Source organism: Capsicum annuum, chromosome 2 (assembly GCF_002878395.1).
Source record: "Capsicum annuum cultivar UCD-10X-F1 chromosome 2, UCD10Xv1.1, whole genome shotgun sequence".
Lineage (NCBI taxonomy): Eukaryota > Viridiplantae > Streptophyta > Magnoliopsida > Solanales > Solanaceae > Capsicum > Capsicum annuum.
The window spans coordinates 142973844-142994563 of NC_061112.1; the positions used below are offsets into that span (position 1 = coordinate 142973844).

The following is a 20720-nucleotide window of genomic DNA, read 5'->3' on the forward strand; positions in this document are numbered from 1 at the left end:
GTTTTTGAACGAGACGTTCTTATGTATAGAAAATTGTTGAAGCACGAAGGAAACATGTTTAAATAATCATACTTCAAGGCTAGTCTCTAAAATATTAAATGTCTCGACAAGTCTTGAAGTAGGGGGCATTTGTGGGCGATGCAATTTTATTAAATTTAAATTCGTACAAAATTCGGATTATGTTAAATTCAAAATGTATTAGTCCCAAATAAATATTGCGGATTAATATGATTGAATTAATTAGTTAAGTCCAAATAGGTATGAATTTAAATAAGACCTAATATTTATTGGGTTAGTCCATTAATTTGGGCTACAAATGATGAGCCCACTTTACTAAGCCCAAAATATTGTCATATTCTAGAGGCCCAAATAAGTGTAATGTGTCAAGTGATGTGGCATGCCAAGTCAAGTGAAGGAGCCAATAGGACCGTGCTACATGTCAAACTGATGCAGCATGCCCATAAAATAAAAGCCTATAAAAGTGTCACATCACTTTAATCTGATTGGTCAAAGGAAGTCCATATTCATCATGACTGTTTCTTTCCTACAACTACAAATACAGACCTCATAATTTAGAAAAAGGATCCCAGATCTCTAACAAGTAGTAAGAGAAAACTCGTGGATCAAACCCGCAATTTCTCTAAAAAGCTCAAGCATTCAAGATCAAGTCTCTCAAATCAACAAATCAAGTTCAAATTAAGATCAAGCTCTCAAATCAACAAATCAAGTTCAAATTCAAGATCAAGCTTTAAACCCTTGAATTTATATTTGAAAAGACAACCGCAATATTCAAGAACAAGCTCCAAAGCCCTTGAATTTAACCGCAATATTCAAGAACAAGCTCCAAAGCCCTTGAATTTAAGCATAAGTCAAGATCAAGTCTCTCAAATCAACAAATCAAGTTCAAATTCAAGATTAAACTTTAAGCCCTTGAATTTATATTTGAAAAGGTGAATCAGAGAATCCATAAAGAATGTAACACTCGCATTAAAATCAATAAATTAATTATTGCAACATATTTTCATGTCTCGATTATTTATTTTCGGTCTCTAGAATTTTATTGTCCAACATTGCGTATAATAAATCCCTCTAATTCGTTCCTTACTTGAATTTCACGCATAGCAAAAAATCCCTCTAATTCATTCCTTATTTGAATTTCGCGCATAGGAGAAGCTTTAATGCACGATTTTTTTCCTCTTTATACTAGATATTAATATTAAATCTATCACATCAATATTTCTTTGATTCTGAAAAGAGAATTACTACACTTCTTTAAGGAAAAAAAAAAAAAAAAGCCAAGATGAAATATAGCAGAGACAGGATAGGGTCACCAGGAGGCCGCGTCCTGTACGGCTCAACTCCCACTATAATAATAACCCTCTTCATTCTAATGGCGACTCGTTTATCCCTTTCTCGTTCTGCTCATTTTTGCTTTAAGCACACTTGTCCTCTTTCCCGTCCATTCACCAGCAAAAACCTACTTCAGTGCCGTATTTGCCCTCTTTGGTCTTCCTCTTTCTCTCTCTGTCTTCACACTTTCCGTAAGTCTACTTCTCCGAACAATCACCCTAGTAAATCGGTTACCGTCCGATCATTTTGTCCGTCGCCGGTTTCCATTTCCGATAGTTATTTTAAAATGTCGATTGCTTCCGATGACAATCCTTTGTTGAAAGACTTCGAATTCCCACCGTTCAATGTAATCGAAGCCAAGCACGTTCGTCCTGGAATCCGTGCTTTGCTTAAGCAAGCCGTATGTTTCGTTTTCTCTTGTGAATTTGGGAATCGGTTTTAGGGTTTAGTAGTGTGGCAAGTTGAATTTGTGTTTTTTTTTTTGTGATTTGAGTGCAGGAAGAAGATTTGGAGGTTTTGGAGAAGACGGTGGAGCCTACGTGGCCGAAGCTGGTGGAGCCGTTGGAGAAGATAATTGATAGATTGACGGTTGTTTGGGGTGCGGTGAATCATCTCAAGTCTGTTAAAGATAATCCTGAACTTCGTTCCGCTATTGAAGAAGTTCAGGTTCGTCTAATCCTTTTGGACCAGGATCTTTAATTTCTTTTACTCTGAGTGTAAAGTTGTTGTCTTTTTCGTTCAGTCAACTCAAAGTTACAATTTGTTTGGACTTTTTCCAATGATCTTTTTCTTTCTGTTAACATCAACTTTATGCTACAGCAATCATAAGTAATTTAAATGTTAATTTATAGCTTTTTCTCTTTTCTCTCTGTAGAGTCAAATTTTAATCTGTATTATAGCTTTTGTATTGTCCCTCTGGCTCCATCAACGAAAAGCAGAGGAATATACATCCATTTATACACTTGATGCTTGAAACGTGTCTCATTGCAGGACACCTTCTATACATCCCTCTTTTTTCCTTATCCTCATATACACTACTACTTTCATTTCGTTTGCATCATTAATACTATTTACTTTACTTGCAGCCGGAAAAAGTTGCCTTTTACCTTAAGTTGGGTCAAAGCAAGCCAATCTATAATGCATTCAAAGCCATCCGAGAGTCGCCTGACTGGGATTCTTTGAGTGATGCTCGTAAACGAATAGTTGAATGTAAGTTCATGTAATTTTTTTTTGTCCTTTAATCTTTTCAATTCGGGAGGCAAGGTGTCTTTAAGCACGAAAATCTATTTAATTCCTGTAGTGGTCTGTCTAGGACTGTACGTGTAGTTTTTCTTTTCCTAATTCATCAGGTTCTCTCCGCCAATTTTTTTGGTAGTTGTGCTGAATCATTATTGTTCATCCAGTGAAGTTGAGAACTGTATATTAATACTTGTACCGTAATATCTTTGCAAGAGCACTGTCATTTAGGTGAAATTTTGTGTTAGTTTTCACTTATATGGGTCAGAATTTCTTATAGCTGTGCTTTGTTGGTCACAGGATTCTTCCATTAAAATTCAGCTGTTGTTTCCATATCTATGCCCTAGTTTTAATGTTTAACTTCTCTTTTGATGTCTTCCCAGATGAGTTTTTTCTGCAGTGCCTGCAATTTAATGATCATTTCACACTCTTCTTCTTGCTCGTGCAGCGCAAATAAAGGAGGCTGTACTAAGTGGGATCGCTCTTGAGGATGATAAAAGAGAGCAATTTAACAAGATTGAACAGGTGTGCTATGGTGTCTTGTTGAACACGGTCTTCTCATTGTTCTATACCCCTGAAATTGTCTCTTCTTAAATGCACTCTTAACAAGTGTAAAATTTAATGGACTGGAATTAATGCAATCTATCTACAGTTGATGGCTTTTAGATGTATGTTTGAAATTATTTTACTTATACAGCCGTCTGATTTATGTTGTTGCTATTTATCCATTTTCTCTGGATACATTGGACACATGTGGCTATTTATCCATTTTCTGTGAGTACATTTGACACAATTTCGCTTGTTTTGGGTGGTTGGAGGGTTTTATGCAAGTGCTTATTATTCGAATAGCTAGATGATTATGTTGGAACTAAAAGTCATTGAGAATAATATTCCAACTTTTTGCCAACAGTCAAGACCATTATTGTGCAGCTGAAACTGTATTTTCAGTCAGAGTCTTGCATTTGACCTTAACATCATGTTGCAGGAATTAGCAAAGCTATCTCAGAAATTTGAGGAAAATGTTTTAGATTCCACCAAGAAGTTCGAAAAATTAATAACAGATAAGAAGGATATTGATGGATTGCCTGCCACAGCTCTTGGTTTGGCTGCACAGACAGCAGTGTCTAAGGTATGTTGAACCTCTGTTTGTGGATGTTTGACAACTGAATTAACATTAGTTACCTTTTCTCTTATGTGTTCTCTTTGCTGCCTGTAACTGATAACAGGGGCATGAGAAGGCTACTGCAGAAGATGGGCCATGGATTATCACATTGGATGCACCAAGTTATATGTCTGTGATGCAACATGCAAAAAATAGAACTCTAAGAGAAGAGGTGTACCGTGCTTATATAAACCGTGCTTCTAGTGGAGACCTTGATAACACTGAGATAATTAACCAAATTCTTAAGCTTAGATTGGAAAAGGCTAAGCTCCTTGGATACAGTAACTATGCTCAGGTATACATTTTTACTTTTGAACTCACAAATCACAATACCATCTATGTAGTTTAAATTTCATTTCTTTTTGAAAATTAAAATTGTTTACGTATTTAGGTAAGCATGGCGATGAAAATGGCCACTGTTGAAAAAGCTGAAGAGCTTTTAGAAAAGCTTCGCAGTGCTTCTTGGGATCCTGCTGTCAAAGGTAGGGCCTGTAAAATCGTCTTAATGGTATTTGAGATGTAAACTGTACATGGCCTTTGTTAATAGTTTTTATGTTTTTGCTTTTAACTTTTGGCCACTATGTTTGAATACACTGCGTTTGTCATTTGTTGTTGCTGCTGCTTTTAACTCTTGGCTTTATCAATTCCAACCATCGTTTTTAGTTTTTATTTACCAGGTATGAGGTAAAATAGACAAATCCTGATAGATGATAGATCTTTATTAAAAGGTTGTCTTTTCTTTTTGTTTATTTATTTTGAAAACCAGATGATACTACTAACCTCCTTATTTTTTGTGATTTGTGATATGGATTGCTTTTCTACCTTTTCTTCTTTCCTTGATGCAACCAAAATAACTGGTTGTCCTCTCTTAGCTGGCAATGTTTTGCGTTCACAAGCTTTTCTCTTGATCTTTGTAGATTTGGAAGACCTGAAAGATTTTTGTAAAAGTCAAGGTTCTCCAGAAGCTGATGATCTGAACCATTGGGATATTACTTTCTGGAGTGAGAGGCTTCGTGAATCTAAGTATGAGCTGAACGAGGTGGGCCGGCTCTCTCTATGTCTCCCTCCTTTATTTGTGTTCAAGAAAACATGGACCTTGGGTCTTAACTTAAACCAAAACTAGCTCAAGAGGCGAGGATTTTCTCAAGACCATATAAGCATACAACCCTTTTTGTCAACCAATGTGAGATACTTGATAGTGTTGATTGGAAACAATAAATGATGTGCATGTGGATGTGCAGATGTGATTTTTTGTTATAGTACATGTTTCTTCTGATAGTTGAGGTGTTGTAAAAGCTTTATGCTTTCTGATCATCCTTTCTTAGACCAAACTTTATAACAAATTGAGTTGAGAAAATGACATGGAATGTATCCTTCCTGGTAGTTTCAGAGCATTATGTGTTGCTCAGTAGAACATATATTTTAGCTTCATTATGTTGTTTCTTTACACACGTGTATCATTGTTCATCTTAGCAACAATTATTTTAGTACTTGCCTTAGTAATATCAACACAAGTCCCTTTTCTTTCTTGTTTGACCAGTAAGTAATGCTTTACAATAGTTCTCTTCTTTGCTACTAGATCACTGCCTCTAGCATTCAATAGATGCTAGACGTCGTAGAACTTCCTTTTGATGCTTGTGTGCAGCTCTGAGTTCACATGCTGCTTATTTGCAGGAAGAACTACGCCCATACTTTTCATTGCCTAGAGTTATGAATGGTCTTTTTAACCTTGTAAACATGCTGTTTGGTATCAATGTCGAGCCTGCTGATGGATTAGCTCCGGTAACACTTAGTTTGCTTGCCTTTCCTTTTACCTTTGTTCCTTCTCCTGTATGCAGTGGCAAATAGTGTTGTTCATGATGTGTATGATTTCTAGGTTTGGAACAACGATGTCCGGTTTTACCGCGTGAATGATTCCTCTGGAAGTCCCATCGCCTACTTTTATTTTGATCCATACTCTCGTCCATCTGAGAAACGTGGAGGTGCATGGATGGATGAAGTTGTTAGCCGAAGCCGTGTATTATCACGAGATGGTGCAAATGCTAGATTGCCTGTTGCGCACATGGTTTGTAATCAAATGCCACCAGTTGGGGATAAGCCCAGCCTGATGACATTCCGTGAGGTAAGCACGTGTTGAAGTGCCTTTAATTCATGGTGTTCTGAAATGATTGGACTAATAACTCAATAAGCTATTGTGCTGAATGGTATGACATCAGCTTTGGCTACTCTCCTACTTGATATGCTTTGCATCAGAGTAGGTGTTTTTAGTAATTTTCGTTTAGTGGGTTGGGTTGGTGGTGTGAGGGACATAAACAAATGTTTTAACAGATACTTCAACTAATTTTTGCTTTAGGAATTTTTGAAGATAATGCTAATGATTATATCAATGTTGGGTAATTCCTGTATACAAGCAGTATCTTCTATTCCTCTCTTTCCTTATTAACTGTGGGGAAACATCCCATGGCCCGGTTTTCTCTTTCTTCTTTTAAATAAAAAGCTCAGGTTACTGTGCTTCTTCTCTCAAATCCTCTTGTTCAAGCTCTCGGTTGACTGTAAAATTTTATGCACTCTTGACTTCTTCATTAGCTTGTTTCTGAGATACCTGATGCTTCGGATCATTTGCAGGGTTGTATCTATAGTTCATGAAAATTTATGGTAATATAGTACCAAACTTTTTTACTTTCACCAAGATGCATATTATCATATAGAAAGAGGCGAAGCGTAATGATTCGTATTTTGGCATTGATTACGTTTCGCTTTTTGTAGGTTGAGACTGTCTTCCATGAATTTGGACACGCCCTTCAGCATATGCTGACTAAGCAGGATGAGGGTTTGGTTGCTGGTATAAGGGGCGTAGAGTGGGATGCTGTGGAATTACCATCACAATTCATGGAAAATTGGTGCTATCACAGGTACGGTGATGTCCTTGCAATGATACTTGAACTGTTTATTTTTGGTTGCAAAACCAAGTAATGTCTCCACTTTGGTTTCCAAAACCAAAGCGGAGGACAAAATGTTCTTTCAAATGGCTATTTTCTTAGGGCCCCTGCCTTCAGGTGTGCTGTGTCCTAGGTCACTTCAACCTTTAAAAAATAAGGAACAAATTGCTTTGATTTTAAAAAAGTTTTTATATTCATAAAAGATATTTTATTTTTATATCTTTAGGAGCAGGCAAATCCATCACAAATTCTCCAAAAACATTAAAATTTAGTTAACTCTCCAAATCCATCACAAGTTCTTCTAAACCAAACAAAGCGAAACAACACCTTTTAATTAACTCTTGTTTCCTATGCTTTTAGGCTGGCTGTCTCTTGTAAGATGTCTCGATGCCAACATTCTCTCTCAATAAGTTACTTTTAACTGCAATTAATTTTTTATTGTAGCGAGTTTATAGATGTTTGATTTTGTGTAGTGTCTCGTAAATTGTACACTTCACTTCCAAGGAGTTTCCGCTTCAAGTCACGCGAACCGTGTTGGTTTTTGGGCTTTTCACTATTAAAAACACTAATATAGTGAGAGAAATTTCAAGTTTCTTTTCCTTTGAATCAGTCAGCTGTTGATTACTCATTTTATTGATGGCTGCTGCAGGGATACTCTGATGGGTATTGCTAAGCATTATGAAACTGGAGAGACTCTCCCAGAAGACATATACCAGAAGCTTCTTGCAGCTAAGACTTTCCGTGCTGGGACCTTGAGTCTTCGGCAGGTCAGAACTGCTCCACTTTTCTCTTCTCTGGTTCCTCTCTTACTGTTTTCCAATAATATTCTTTTGATCGATCTTCCTTCCATTTATTGTATTAACGAACAAAATATATTCCAAAGTTTTCATGTTCTATTTCTTTATAAAAAATAATTCGTTTTCTATGTCGGAGGCGTAATTTTTTCCCCTAAAACTCCTGGTGGGAGGCATTTGTCTCTCCATAACATGCATTTAATATATACTATTTTGCTGGTTATTTCTAATATTCTTTTAGTAATACTAAAGTTAATATACATATTTTTTCCATCTCTGTGTTGACTTTGAAACTGGAAAGGAGAGAGAAACAAGATTTGAATGCACACTTTCTAAATCAGTTCTTCAGGAATAGCGACTTTAGCTGGCTCTATGGTTATTCATGGTTGTCTTCAAGTCTAGTTAATTGATCAATTGTGTCAATAGTAAGTGCTCCAAAAGTATGCAAAAGGGTAATAGCCACTAAAGGGATGTTCTCTGTCGTATTGATTCATGCACCAGTGACCTGCATTTACCCGAATTGACTCTGTTGGTTAGTTTCCTTTGTGTTCATTGATTGTGTTTCTAGAACTCTGTCCCAAAGAATGTGTTTTGTCGATCTTTTCTGCTGTCTTATTAATGGTGAGGGTATTTTATTCAAAAATTGTCATCATGAATGACGTTAATGTGATGGCTTGATGGTGCTGTTGAAATGCTTACCTGTGTCCACAAAACTATCTTTGTAGTTGAGATTTGCAACTGTTGATCTTGAGCTACATGCAAAATATGTTCCGGGTGGTTCCGAATCAATCTATTGTGTCGACCGACGGGTCTCGAAGAGAACTCAGGTGCTTCCTCCACTCCCAGACGATAAGTTCCTTGCGAGTTTCAGTCACATTTTTGCTGGTGGATATGCTGCTGGATACTACAGTTACAAGGTGCTGCTCCCCTCTTTTTGTGGTTCCTTAGCTCTTATATATTTCTAGTTAGTAGTATTTTCTGTGAGTCTTGTATATAGATGTTGTGGGGTTAAAATGGAGGAGTTATATCTTTTCAGATCTATTGACGCCTCTTAAATTTAAGAACGTACTAATTTTTTGAAGTCTTGTTGGGAATAATTATACTTTTTACTGTGTACCTCAATCTTAAAATTCCTCTGCTGTTTTGATAGCATATGCTTGTATCTGCCTTTTGCCCAGCAGCATAACATTTCTCTTATATTGGCATTGCACTGGTAATAGGTTTTTTTGATGGATGTTCTATTATCATCCATTCCTGATAATTAGTACTTTCTTTATAAAGTATTTCCGTCTTTACGAAATAGCTTTCTGGATTTTAGATGTTCTACTAATAAGACTGTTAAGATCTCCTTTATTTCTAGTGATTTTATATCTTCTTCTATATAAAAAAAAGGATTTTGGGTAGACATTTTCTAGATTGAAACTTAAAGACATGCTTTAACCACCTCTAAGTACAAAGTATTTTCCAATTTTTGCAGTGGGCAGAGGTTTTGTCTGCAGATGCTTTCTCTGCTTTTGAGGATGTTGGACTAGAGAATGAGAAGGTAAAGTTTGGAACTTTTGCTTCCGTAATACGTAGTCAAATTTTTCACCATCCAGCTAATAGTGGCTTTAAATTTGAGTAGGCTGTAAAAGAAACAGGCCAGAGATTCAGGGAGACCGTTCTTGCTCTTGGAGGTGGAAAGGCTCCACTAGAGGTGTCACTGTAATTCAACCTTGTCTTATTATATGCATTATTAGCATTTCTTCCATCTCTTGCCTGTTTTACACACTGCTGATTAACCTGCCAAGACTCATAATTTTTGGATGCATATTCAGGTTTTCGTGCAGTTTAGAGGCCGGGAACCTTCTCCTGAACCACTGCTTAGGCATAATGGCCTACTGCCAGTTACCTCCTCTGCATGAGATCATTACAGAAACTTCTGCAATCGTAGTGCCCCATTTTAAAGGCCATTAGAGACCCTTGCATGCTTTCAGGTTTTTGAAGAGACTTGACTTCCAGATGCAACTGTAATTGTTTAACAGCATTGTTCCTGATTTACTGGTTATAAATGGGTCTCTTGTTTCTCTGTCTCTTGCGCACATCCCTATATGCGATTTTGATCATATGACAAATTGCTAGTTGAAGGGTTGTGTTTGCTTAATTTACCGTGAAATCACAATGGTAGTACTTTTTCTCTTCCCGGAAAGTTTTGCTGTATTTATTATTGGTTTGAACCAAAAGCTTGGGCAATTCTGCAAAAGGTTACTTGCTGCTAAGCTTGAGAGCACCCTCAAGTGTCACCAAGTTTTGGGTAAGTGATCTAGCCTCCATGGACGAACGTAATTTACAGGTTGAGATTAATAATAACAAATTAGCTATTATTACTGTTTGCTTTCTTTCCACAGGTCCACCATAAGTCAACAAAATGAAAATTGGATTGGGTTAACCGTCTTTAAAAAGTGCTCCTTTCGTTTCAAAAAAAATGAAGTACTTTTCCTTTTAGTTAGTTTTAAAAAAGAATGATCCTTTTCTTTTTTGGTAATATTTAATGACATGTTTAAGACTATAAGATTAAAGGATATTTTGATATATTTGGCGTAATTTTAATTCAGTGTCGCAACATTCAAAAGTCGGAGGGAGTATTAATTATTACAGGACTAATGTTAGCTTCGTTGCACATAATTCAGTTTTCTGTCGCCTCTTTATTCTCGATAATAAACGGCTGCTTGCTACTTAATGCAAAGTTTTTCTTTTTTACATGGAAAATATGCTTTTTTTTCTTTAAAAAAGTATTAATCAAACATTACCATATTAAAAGTTTTATTTAGATTTAAGAGTTGGATTTATTCATCATACTTGTAAAATAAAAAAATGCACGCCATATATACGGATTTGAGGCCTGGGGGGAATTTTTATTTTTTAAAAGAAAAATTTGGCGCAACTTTTTACTAAAATAAAATGTGTACTTTGGCTACCGTTAGATTGTTAAAAGGCAAATGGATGTAATAAAAGATGCATTTACCAGAAACCTTGCCGCCCCCGCTCCGACAAATTTCGCTAAAAGTACCGCCCCGCTCCGACAGATTCCGCTAAAAGTAGTACTAATTTTTAAAGAATTCATTCAATACTGATGCCACTACATTTTTGGAGAGTCTGCGCAACAATATTAAACCTACTCGAGTAATGGGCAGCAGAACTTGTTTGGAATTTGCATTACCCCTATTAGAGAGTATACTAAACATTTCTTCTGCCTTCACATGGAAAGATATTTCACTTCTCTCAAATAGTCAAATATATTATAGCACTAAAAAACTGTCAAGCTAATTGCTTTTGCTGGTTCATGAAGTTCAGGGAGTTTCTACTCTTGACCTTGCATTTCTTCACAATTGTTCACTTCACCTGAAGTTTTTCCTCCCTATATTATATTAGCAAAAGAATTATGAATTTGAATATAGGCAAGTACATTTCTAGAATAGATTCTCAAACACGATGTACATGTCCTTGTACTATGCTCAGAGTGGAAGATACAATACTCATTAAAATCTTCTCTACTAAAATGTACAATTGATGACATTTAAGTTAAAGAAATTTGAGGAGTAAATTGCAAAATCTCTCCAGGAACTTTACTAAGAAATCTGTTATCTATTGTAGTCAGTTTAAGTCCATTCCTCTAAAACAATTATCTTGGTTGTGGAGGGGCTGGTTGTGAGAGGAGACTGGATGGTTCTATTTGAGATTTAATGGGTGGAAGGACAATGGATCTTTCTATAGAGAAACGATTTGATCCTCCAAAGCTATCTAGGGACTTCAAGTATTCTGATGCATTGTTTTCTATTATCAATGCATCCTCGAGCTCTCTTACAATGTCTGCCATGCATGGTCTGTAAGTGGAGTATGTCTCGGTGCAAGCCAAAGCCACCTCTACCACTCTCCATAGTGCCTCACCATGATACCCTCCCTTGATAGCAGGATCCACAATTTCGTCAACTCTTGAGCTTCTTATTAGAGGTTTCGCCTGTATTTCAAAGTGGATACTTGCATGTGATCAGATGTAAACATGCAAATCAAAAGAGTATATATAGTTGCAAAGTAAGCAATCAAGATCAGTTTGAAGTAACACTTGAGACATTCTTCCTGTGTTCAAAAGAAAAAAAGATTGAGCGAGTTTGGTTCTGACAGGAAGGTTACTTCTATATGATTTGGAGGTCATTTCAAAGCCTGAAGATGTGATCACTTTATACCGGTTTTTGTTCCTACTCTTAGTTTAAAATCTAGATAATGAGGTCACCATTTCCCTATAGTGGTTGTTCTCAAGGTGATCATTTAGTTCATTCTAAAAGAATGGTAGAAAACTTTTATCATCTCGAAACTTATGTTTTCATAGGATTCAGTAATAGTAGCAAGTTGTATATGGAGAATCTCAGTTAAAGAAAAAGCTTGCTAAGTTGGGCCATACCCATTCAACCAAGCTCCACTCATTCCTTGGCTTGTTTATGTTGAGTGGCTCTCGACCTGTTAGGATTTCCAGTAGGACAACTCCAAAGCTGAAGACATCACTTTTTGCTGATAGACGCTGGGTTGAGTAGTACCTATGCAAAAAGAATTCATGAAGAGGTCGTGAGCTGGATTTTCCCAAAGATTTTTGAACCATTTGTGCTATGTTGAATTTATAATGAATTTGAAATCAATGAATATAATGATACTCAAGGTTCTTTGTGCATATTATTAAGAAACGAGAAGCTCCAAGTAGATTCTACAAGCGATGATTCAAATAATAATCACTTCAAGTATCAATAATAAGGTAGCAGAAACATCCATTTTCTCTGCTTTAGAAACTTACTTCTTGTCCTATTTTCCTAATGACGACACAATCCGGAAGTGATAATACTTACTCTGGATCTAAGTACCCAGCAGTCCCCCTTACTTCTAAAGAAGTACCGCTATCCCCTTCTTGAGATGCGTATTTTGAAAATCCAAAATCAGCAACCTTGGCACACATGCTTTGATCCAGGAGTATGTTACTTGACTTGACATCCCTATGGATCAGACAACGCTCCGAGAAAGTGTGAAGATACATCAAACCTGAAGAAGTTTAAACTTTATTGCATCATTCATCGCAAGAAGGAAAAGAGGAAATAACATAATGAAAACGACTAGCTTTGTTATCTTCTGTTTATAAATGTGCCTTGTTAAACTCCCTTAGATTCATGATGTGCCTTGAATTTGTGTCTCTCAGGTAAAAAAGTTCTCATTTTATTTCCTCATGCTTGAGTTCATAAATATGGATTATTTTATTAAAGAGCAGCATGAATAGCAGAGCCTTGTGTTACTTACCTCTCGCTGCTCCTAAAGCAATGGAAAGTCTGGCTGGCCAGTCTAGAGTCTTCCTTTTTGCTGCGGCTCCTAAACAGGATGAGGGAACAAGCAAGACATTAGTGCTGGTTCTTATGATAGAGTGAGAGATTGGAATTTATTATGTATGTTGTACCATATAACCGATCCTGTAGGGAGCCGTTTGACATAAAGGGATAAACCAGAATCTGCTGTTCATTCTCGCAGCAGTAGCCAAGAAGAGGGACCAGGTTCTCGTGCGTAATTGCAGACAGAAGGTTCAGCTGTAATACAAATTACAGCAGCGATTAATTTGCAAGCTGTTTTATTTGTTATGCACGGCTTAACTATATATGCATGGATAAGATGCATTATTATAGAGATGGTTCCTGAAGAGCACCGGTCAAATTTGGAGGAAGTCATAAATCTACAAGCCTGTAATTATCAATTTATAGACACGTGAAAAGACCAAGTCAAGGACATGGCTGCTAAACTTTGAAATAATGGTTAAAATTTTCTTAACAATGCTGTTTTTTGTCCAGGTACATCATCAGAATATTTCAGAGGAAAAATTGTTTGCCGGAAGTAATTATGAAGACCATCACGGGATCTGTTAATTTTGTGTAGCATGTAATTAGTTTTGTTCGCTATGTAAACAGCAATAGAAAATTGAATATTTATTGCTCGGACCATGTGCTGATGTTTTTCTCATATTTTAGGTAGCATATTTGGTTGGTTAAATGTGAACAAGAAAGTTGGGAGGAAATTGGTCTAAAGATACTATGAATTGGTACCTCGTTATTGAATTCTCGAATTCCCTGAGTCGAAGTGGCTGACCTGACTTTTACAGCCACTTCTTCACCATCAGGTAAGCTACCACGGTAAACGGATCCAAAGCCACCTTCACCTATCAAAGTTTTGTAGTTCTGCGTAATAGCTTCTATATATTCCAACTTGAAGTTCCTGATGGATATTGACTTCAGCAAGGTAGTTTCTGTGCTTGGTACTGAATAAACTGCATCTGTATTTGCAAGAAAATTTTTAGCATATTGCCTCATTGGGTATAAGTACCAAATTTTAAAGATACACTCTCTTTCAAATTGCTCGAGTTCAGCCAAAAATCTTTACAACAGATGATAAAGTTACAGTTTCTGTTTTTTAATCGCAAAAGTTTTGTGTTCAAGTCCTGTTGACTCCGATCTAAAGTTATTGCAAGCAAGAAGAAAAAATGTGTAAATTATCATGATATATTATCATGCATTCTGTGTGCAGGATTATTTCTAGTGTGTTGAGAGTATACTTACTCCTTGTGATTGAGTAATTTCTCATAAGAAATTTTGGCCCTGCCATTACTCGTCTTTTGTAGAGGCAAACCACAGAGATAACAATTGCAAGGGTCACTAGGAGAGCTGAAGCTACAGCTGCACCTATCAGAAGTTTATGTGCTGAACTTGAGTTTTGTTTATCATTAGCCATCTCTTTGCTGAAATATAAAAAGGAAAAAAAAAGTTAGGCTTATTTCTCTTTCTTCGTCAGTTCCCTGCTCTTGATATCCCATTGCTTTCTCCTCCCCCGGAGAAAAAGTGAACAGTGTAAAATCATAGAAACTGTTTTTTTTTTCTGAAGTCAGGGCAGTGATCTCATACTCTGTTGTAATATTAGATTCTTTGATGGCTTTAGAAAGCTTGTTACCGATATGAATGCTGCTGCTTAAGTATCTGGAGTGACAAGGAAACGATGATATTAGTGTCACATCATACTTTATTTTGAATCATGTGAAGCATGAAGGCAGCTTTCTTGCAAAACTTTTCGTGAAGCTTTGATATTGTTTTCAGAGGTTAATCCTCTGTTTGATTTTATTTAACTTTCGCATGTTCTGCAAATATTTTATGTGGAAACCAACATAGAGAATGTACCTTGTAGTGAATATGAAGGATGAGGTAAAGAATGAGTTTGTTCCACTAGAGCCATTATTGCTGATATCCCTGTCTTTACAAATAACTTGATTGCTTAGTAAAACTACACAAGATTGCAAATTTGCTTTAAAAGAAAATGAATAGATGAAATATTTGTCTTGATGACAAAGGTTTGGACATACAGTTTCCTCAGGTGCATCAGTTTTTGGATGCTAGGAGGGCTTGGTCCAGTAAGGCCACCGGAGGAGAGATTCCTGTAGTAGGGAGTAAGAGAAAGGGATTAAATTGATCAGAAGTGTAATACATCTTATCTCAAACGTGCTGAATGTATTACGGAGAAATAAGGTTGAAAAATTGGTAAAGGTACTACTTGATAATGTTCAAAGAACCAAACTACTCTGAGTATTTGGTAGAGGGAATAACTTACATCTGAGTGATGACTGAAGTACCATTAACTCGATCACAAGTTAGCCCCGGCCATGGAAGGGGAAGACAAGGGTCTCCTGACCAACTCTTCAGTATTTCATTGTTTTTGTTGTTTTGCAAAAATTCCTTCTTCACATTCGCAATTATGTCAACTGAAACATATAGAGACATAATAAATGCACTTTCTTTAATGCTTTTCTACTATGGAATCTTGAATTCTGCTTATGCATTTATCCTGCTATCATGCATACTTTATATAAAATTACCTTCTTCCGTGGCTGTTTCTTTAATCCGAGGAATAGTCTTTAAAATCTCATAACCATTACAAATGGGTCCCAAATGAGATAGATTTGAGGCCTTGATCATCGTCAGGTTGACAACCTTATTTGCTCTGAACTTCAGAACTACGTTCAGGTATCTGGAACCACTAGCCAGTATATCAACCTTGAGTCTCTTTTTATTGTTGATGTGTATATCGAACACCCGTTGTCCAGCTTGCGCTGAGTAATTGGGCTCAAGAAAGTACAGGAAGAGAGTGTAAGTATAATATCCTGTGTCAAGGTCTTCATGCAGGAAGCTCAATCTCTCTGGATGGGTGAGGGCTGTTTGTAACACAAATGCAGGAGGTAACAAACTGTGTGTTTCTGCAATGACCTCCTTAATAATGGATGGCTTTGTGCGAGTAACTTGTGATTCTAGATTTGAAGCTGGTCTCCAAATTCTATCATACTGGTCGTATGGGTACCTGAGTTGGCAAGTCTTCATGTTATCACTTCATGATACTGGATATGTTTGTCTTAAGACAAAAGCATATGTTATCATGAAAGAGTGTACAGTGTTTCCAATAAAAAATATAATTCTTTGATGGAATGAAAGAATACCTGGTTTCGGCACCCTTTTTTCCGGCATCTACTCTATGTACAAGTTTGAGTACTTCTGAAGGCTCCCTCTTCAGATAATCTGGATTTATCAGTCTAATCTCAACCTTAGAAATGTAAGGATTCCCATTCTTTTTCAATAGGCAGAAGTTGGTATAGTTTCTAGTAGCTCTAAAAATTCCCTCAACCGTAAGTTCATCAGATGAGGTTACTGTGGCTATTGGTGTGACACCAATCAAAACAACAAAAGAACTGCGTGGGAGAGTCTTCTCTCGACTTCCAGAAAAAAATGTACCTCTTACTAGATAGTCATGATCTTTCCTGGTTGGCAAGTTGTAACACCACTTATTACCAATATTTGAGTTAAAAGATCGAGCTCGTTCATAATGTGCATTCTTGTAGACTTGCCTTGATATGCAATTTTTATTTTCAGGGAACCAAGTTTCATCTGAAATCCAACTTAAGTTGGTACTCGGCTCTGTAAAGTTTGCAGGAGCACAACATTGTATACTTAGAAATCCTGCTCGAAATCACATTCCTAGAGGTTAGATCTAAGTAAACTAAAAATAAGACATATTTGCATATTACAATGAGGTCTATAACATCTGCTTAAACATCATAGATATGCTACAATAGCTGGCTACGAGTTGCTGTTGTAATGATTTGTGTAGGCCGTGTGTTTGATATATCGGTGCTTCGTAAGGCAGGTAAGTTTATTTCACCGATCTGCTTGTCACTCTTTTCTTTTTTGAGTCAATGCGATCCGTTTATTCTGTGTCTTAATTTATAGGCCTGCAGTTTTGCAGCACTCATATTTTATTTTATTTGTGGAGCAGTCAAACAGAGCTTTATATGATTGTTTGAGGTAATTTTTTCTTTTTAACAAATGCTATCAGAATCTTTATATGGTGATTATTTAAGATTTCGTTCAGTGAAGTCGCTACAGCTGAAAAAACGAGTGGGGTTTGGGAAAGGTAGATTATACACAAGGCTTACCTCTACCTCGTAGAGATAGAGAGGTTGTTCCAGATAGACCATAGGCTTAAAATAAAGCATATACAGGCAGTTTGAAAAATGGAATTCAACAACACTACAGAAATTAGCAGGATGATGATCAATATCATTCACAAAAGAGGAAAGCGTAACTATCTAATTGATATCAAAAGCTATTGTTGTTAAGTTTTATATCCTTTTCAAACTAAAGAGATCATCAAGAATGATTTATGTAGACTAACCTTCTTGTGCAAAAGCAGATGGTATAAGCAGGACCAGACAGATGACCATCAACCTTGTGTTCGAGCAGTTCACCACTTCCATCATCCTATTCTCATGGAACAAAATTGCCCCATCAGGTCAGTCAGCTCAAAATCTGGCTATGGCTATCTCATTTAACTTTGATCATTGACAGAATCCAATTTCCCACTCATATTTTTTTTGTTGTTGTAATTTTAAAATGAACAACTGATTAAAAACTACCTGCTACGAAAAAGGGTACCAGGGAGCAAGATATGTTCTGCAGATAACAAACTGGATGCTGTTACGACTTCAAGGTCCAATGGTTTCTATTCTTGAAGCATTACTAGGGAAGTTGATATAAAAGCTAAACTAAAAATAAGTACAAACTTAACGTCACTTATTTTACATTGTTTAATGAAATTATGATTAAAGTAATAGTACTGGTCTTTGTTATGGTGTTGGTGGGACAATAATTTGGTTAATGATACAACTCAAATTGCTATTATAATAGTCACTAATAATAGGGCGAAACAACCATTCATCAATTGTCTTTCCTTTTGTCTGTAATCTGCAGCGAAACCTCAAGGAAGTGAGCCTTCTCTTGTTAAACTCTCTTTCTTTAATCATGTTGTGCTAGTCAAGAAAGTAACTTTTTGGTGCTTCCAGTCAGATGATTGAAGCAAAATTTTCAACATTGTCAAGAATTGTTTATATTAATCAGTTTGTAGTTTTACTGCTTATTTTATTATGAAGTGAAAATGAGAGTATACACACTCCTCCATTCAATTTGTTTCTTTGACGGGGAGGAGAGGAATATTCCAACTTAACTGCGCTTTCTTAATGTTTAAAATAACGGCACATAAATTTCAATACATATATTTTTGCTTTTTTTGGCAATAAAGCAATGACGTACTAAAGCTCTTGCTATGCGCATGGTTTGGGGAAGGGCCAGACCACAACGGTATTGTTATACAGTCTTAAATTTCTGCGAGAGGCTATTTTTTCACGACTGGAACAACTTTACCAGTGAACAGTGAGAGACCAGTGAGTTTAACTCAGAGTTGGTCATTGTGGTTAGCTATTAAATCAATTGTAAGAGAATACAAGTCATATTCGTACCCATTTATTTGTTGCGAGAGTCATCCTCATCCATATACCAGGCAATTAGTCCGTACTATTTACCAATTCTATCAATAAGATGATTATCAAAATTCACCGTGTCGCTGAAACTTCATATTAATCTCTAGGAGTATATAATTAGTTTAAGCTATTATAAATAATTTTTTACATTATCAGATCATTCAGAGGAACTCCGTCAACAGAGAAAAGGAAGTAAATATAGTACCGGAAATTACAAATTGCCATTTATTCTTTAATCAAGCCACTACTTTCTAGAACAATGTTTCCTTTTGTCTTTAATTAAATTATAGAACTCTCTCTTCAAATGAGCAAACTATACATGAATTTTCAATTTCTAGTTCTCACTTGAATATACCAGTTTTTGACTGGGATATAAATTTGAAGTGACAGGTGAGAAATGTTGTTTGCATGCATATTTCTGAAAATTATGCGTACCATACATAATGGAACATGCACCTAAGATATTGACAAACGAAGTGTATATTGCAATCTTGTGAAGAAAAAAGGGTTACAAAGTTTTTACTACAATTTGAGGTAGCCAAGATTCTTGAGTCGACAGTATATCGAAAAGAGTCTTTATCTCCCGAAATAGGAACAAGGTATGCATATACATTATACCTCACTGGTGCGAGGCCGAGCCGAGAGTATATCGAAAACAGTCTACCACTGTTATGTTGTTGAGGTGGCCTAGAAGGAACAGCAAATCAACTAAGATTTTCAGTCACTTGTAACTCTCAATACAATTCTAGTCCTTGATTCTCCACCCAGAGTCACATTCTTTACTCCCAACACCTTAGACTTCTTAAATAACTTCACCACTTCCTCCACCTCTCCTCCACCGCACTCTTCCACCGCCACCACACACGCACCTCCAACTCTCACCGTTCTCTCCATCTCCGCCGCGCATCGATCCAAAAACAACGCCCGGTCCAAATAGGCACTGAACCCGAAATCAAACGCATTGTCGAAGAACGGCAAATTATGCGGATCCGCACGTCTAACAAGGGGCGGAGAATCCAGAATCTCCACACCGGTAATATCCTTGAGACCCATTTCTTTCAGAGCCATTACAGCTTGGCCCGGCCCGGCGGATACCACAAGAGCCCGTGAATGTTTAGTAAAAAGATTCTTATCACGAAGAGTTTGGAATTGTTCTTTAAATGAAACAACTGTTTGGATCCATGCGTTTGTGGACCATAGACGGCGGTTGTGCTTCTTTATGGAAGTGTGAGTTCGGTGAGCGAAATCGCAAGTGGATTTGGGGAAACGGTGGTGGGGTTTGGGCTTGGTGATGGTGGGACTAACGCAGGTTTCGGGGGTTTTGATGACAAGCAGGAAGAGGATGAAGGTGGCGGCTATGATGATGCCTAAAGAAAGCTTGTTGAGGATTTGTTGAACGTATCTATCCATTGTTGTTGTTGTTCTGCGTGCATTTGGATCTCACTACATGAGAAAGTAATGTTGGACGAGGGGCATGGAACGGTGCCGTTTTAGAAGGATGTTCAGTTGAGAACAGATATTTTAATTCAGAATGTAAATATGTAATACTTTGAATAATTTCTCATCCAACTTTCAATTTATTCTACTAACAACATAAAATAATTTTGCAATGAAAACAATACTACTAACTAAATTATGCTTATATTATCATAAAAATACACGAAAAAAAATAAATGAAGTTCATGTACTTCTGTTTTTAAGATTGAATTTAGCATTTTCCTTGGCCTCTTTTTTTTTTGTTGTTGTTGATATATAGGGGTAGTTGAAATTTTTATTTTTTTTACATCAAAATTAATTTATCATTTTAGTACAATAAATTGAAAATGGATAATATTCATAAAAATAACTTCGTAAATATTGTGTTTAATAGTTACTGGACTTTCATGTAAGAGCAGAAGTAGAAGTATGAGTGTAAATTCGGGCAAACTCAATAATTTGCTTTAATTTTATATTTGTATTAGCAAATTTATTAAAAATGTATAAGTACTTAATTACGAATACAGTAGACGAGCGATGAGTTAGTTCGGTGCAAGTTCTAATTAACCCCATAAATTTCAAATCCTACTTTACTCTCTACTACTTTTCACAAGCAGGTAACTATTGCAATGGCATATAAGGCCACATAAATAATTCAATATCAAAAAATACTATTCTATTGGATATTTTAAAAAGATCAAATTGCCAAAGCGGGATACAGACTATTGACTGGTGACATTTGTTTAATATTATACAAATTTCTTGTTGTGGAAATTGGAGTCTGGACAAATGTCCAATTTCTTTTTGTGTTTTGTTAATTCAGGCAAATTAAAACATCATTCATATCGTTGTAT

At 36.4% G+C, this 20720-nt stretch overlaps 3 protein-coding genes and 1 long non-coding RNA gene across 8 annotated transcripts; 2 read left to right on the forward strand and 2 right to left on the reverse strand.

The window, feature by feature from the left end:
- Positions 1-407: 407 nt before the first annotated feature.
- Positions 408-9663, forward strand: LOC107860124 (probable cytosolic oligopeptidase A). Of its 2 annotated transcripts, none has more exons than XM_047407315.1 (16): positions 408-1750; positions 1849-2016; positions 2436-2559; positions 3035-3111; positions 3572-3715; positions 3813-4043; positions 4140-4230; positions 4666-4787; positions 5423-5530; positions 5625-5870; positions 6515-6660; positions 7337-7454; positions 8207-8398; positions 8959-9024; positions 9106-9185; positions 9299-9663. In XM_047407315.1, the coding sequence occupies exons 1-16, from the start codon at positions 1301-1303 to the stop codon at positions 9435-9437; spliced, it is 2502 nt and encodes an 833-aa protein (XP_047263271.1). In that variant the 5' UTR covers positions 408-1300; the 3' UTR covers positions 9438-9663. The 2 variants fall into 2 exon arrangements, with proteins under 2 accessions (XP_047263271.1, XP_016560860.1); XM_016705374.2 differs by having other exon boundaries at positions 9106-9177.
- An 890-nt stretch (positions 9664-10553) lies between these two features.
- LOC107860125 (nodulation receptor kinase) lies at positions 10554-17618 on the reverse strand. Of its 4 annotated transcripts, XM_016705375.2 has the most exons (15): positions 17491-17618; positions 17250-17335; positions 16018-16534; positions 15403-15881; positions 15138-15288; positions 14893-14964; positions 14711-14779; positions 14441-14512; positions 14099-14277; positions 13589-13815; positions 12952-13078; positions 12798-12866; positions 12356-12545; positions 11920-12052; positions 10554-11478 (listed from the first exon to the last, which is right to left on the reverse strand). In XM_016705375.2, exons 2-15 carry the CDS (start codon positions 17332-17334, stop codon positions 11143-11145), a joined length of 2706 nt encoding a protein of 901 aa, XP_016560861.1. In that variant the 5' UTR covers position 17335; positions 17491-17618; the 3' UTR covers positions 10554-11142. The 4 variants fall into 4 exon arrangements, with proteins under 4 accessions (XP_016560861.1, XP_047263274.1, XP_047263273.1 ...); XM_047407318.1 differs by lacking the exon at positions 14711-14779; XM_047407317.1 differs by lacking the exon at positions 17491-17618 and having other exon boundaries at positions 16018-16492; positions 17250-17334.
- Positions 16434-17407, forward strand: LOC124896071. The gene is made up of 3 exons (XR_007052488.1): positions 16434-16558; positions 16637-16879; positions 17268-17407. It is a non-coding gene; the product is annotated as an uncharacterized LOC124896071 (long non-coding RNA).
- Positions 17619-18852: 1234 nt separating the features above from the next.
- LOC107860126 lies at positions 18853-20294 on the reverse strand. The gene has a single exon (XM_016705376.2). The coding sequence runs from the start codon at positions 19798-19800 to the stop codon at positions 19108-19110; it is 693 nt and encodes a 230-aa protein (XP_016560862.1). The 5' UTR covers positions 19801-20294; the 3' UTR covers positions 18853-19107.
- Between the last annotated feature and the right edge of the window lie 426 nt (positions 20295-20720).

Bases quoted from the DNA above. Each gene is read 5' to 3' on its own strand.
- LOC107860125 (XM_016705375.2), bottom strand. From the start codon at position 17,334: ATGATGGAAGTGGTGAACTGCTCGAACACAAGGTTGATGGTCATCTGT. The intron at 15,882-16,017 runs GTATTCTTTCAT...TTGCCAACTCAG, and splicing joins AAAAAGGGTGCCGAAACCAG to GTACCCATACGACCAGTATG. The intron at 13,816-14,098 runs GTAAGTATACTC...TTGCAAATACAG, and splicing joins AAATTACTCAATCACAAGGA to ATGCAGTTTATTCAGTACCA.
- LOC107860126 (XM_016705376.2), bottom strand. From the start codon at position 19,800: ATGGATAGATACGTTCAACAAATCCTCAACAAGCTTTCTTTAGGCATC.
- LOC107860124 (XM_047407315.1), top strand. From the start codon at position 1,301: ATGAAATATAGCAGAGACAGGATAGGGTCACCAGGAGGCCGCGTCCTG. The intron at 4,044-4,139 runs GTATACATTTTT...TTACGTATTTAG, and splicing joins GATACAGTAACTATGCTCAG to GTAAGCATGGCGATGAAAAT. The intron at 4,788-5,422 runs GTGGGCCGGCTC...GCTTATTTGCAG, and splicing joins CTAAGTATGAGCTGAACGAG to GAAGAACTACGCCCATACTT.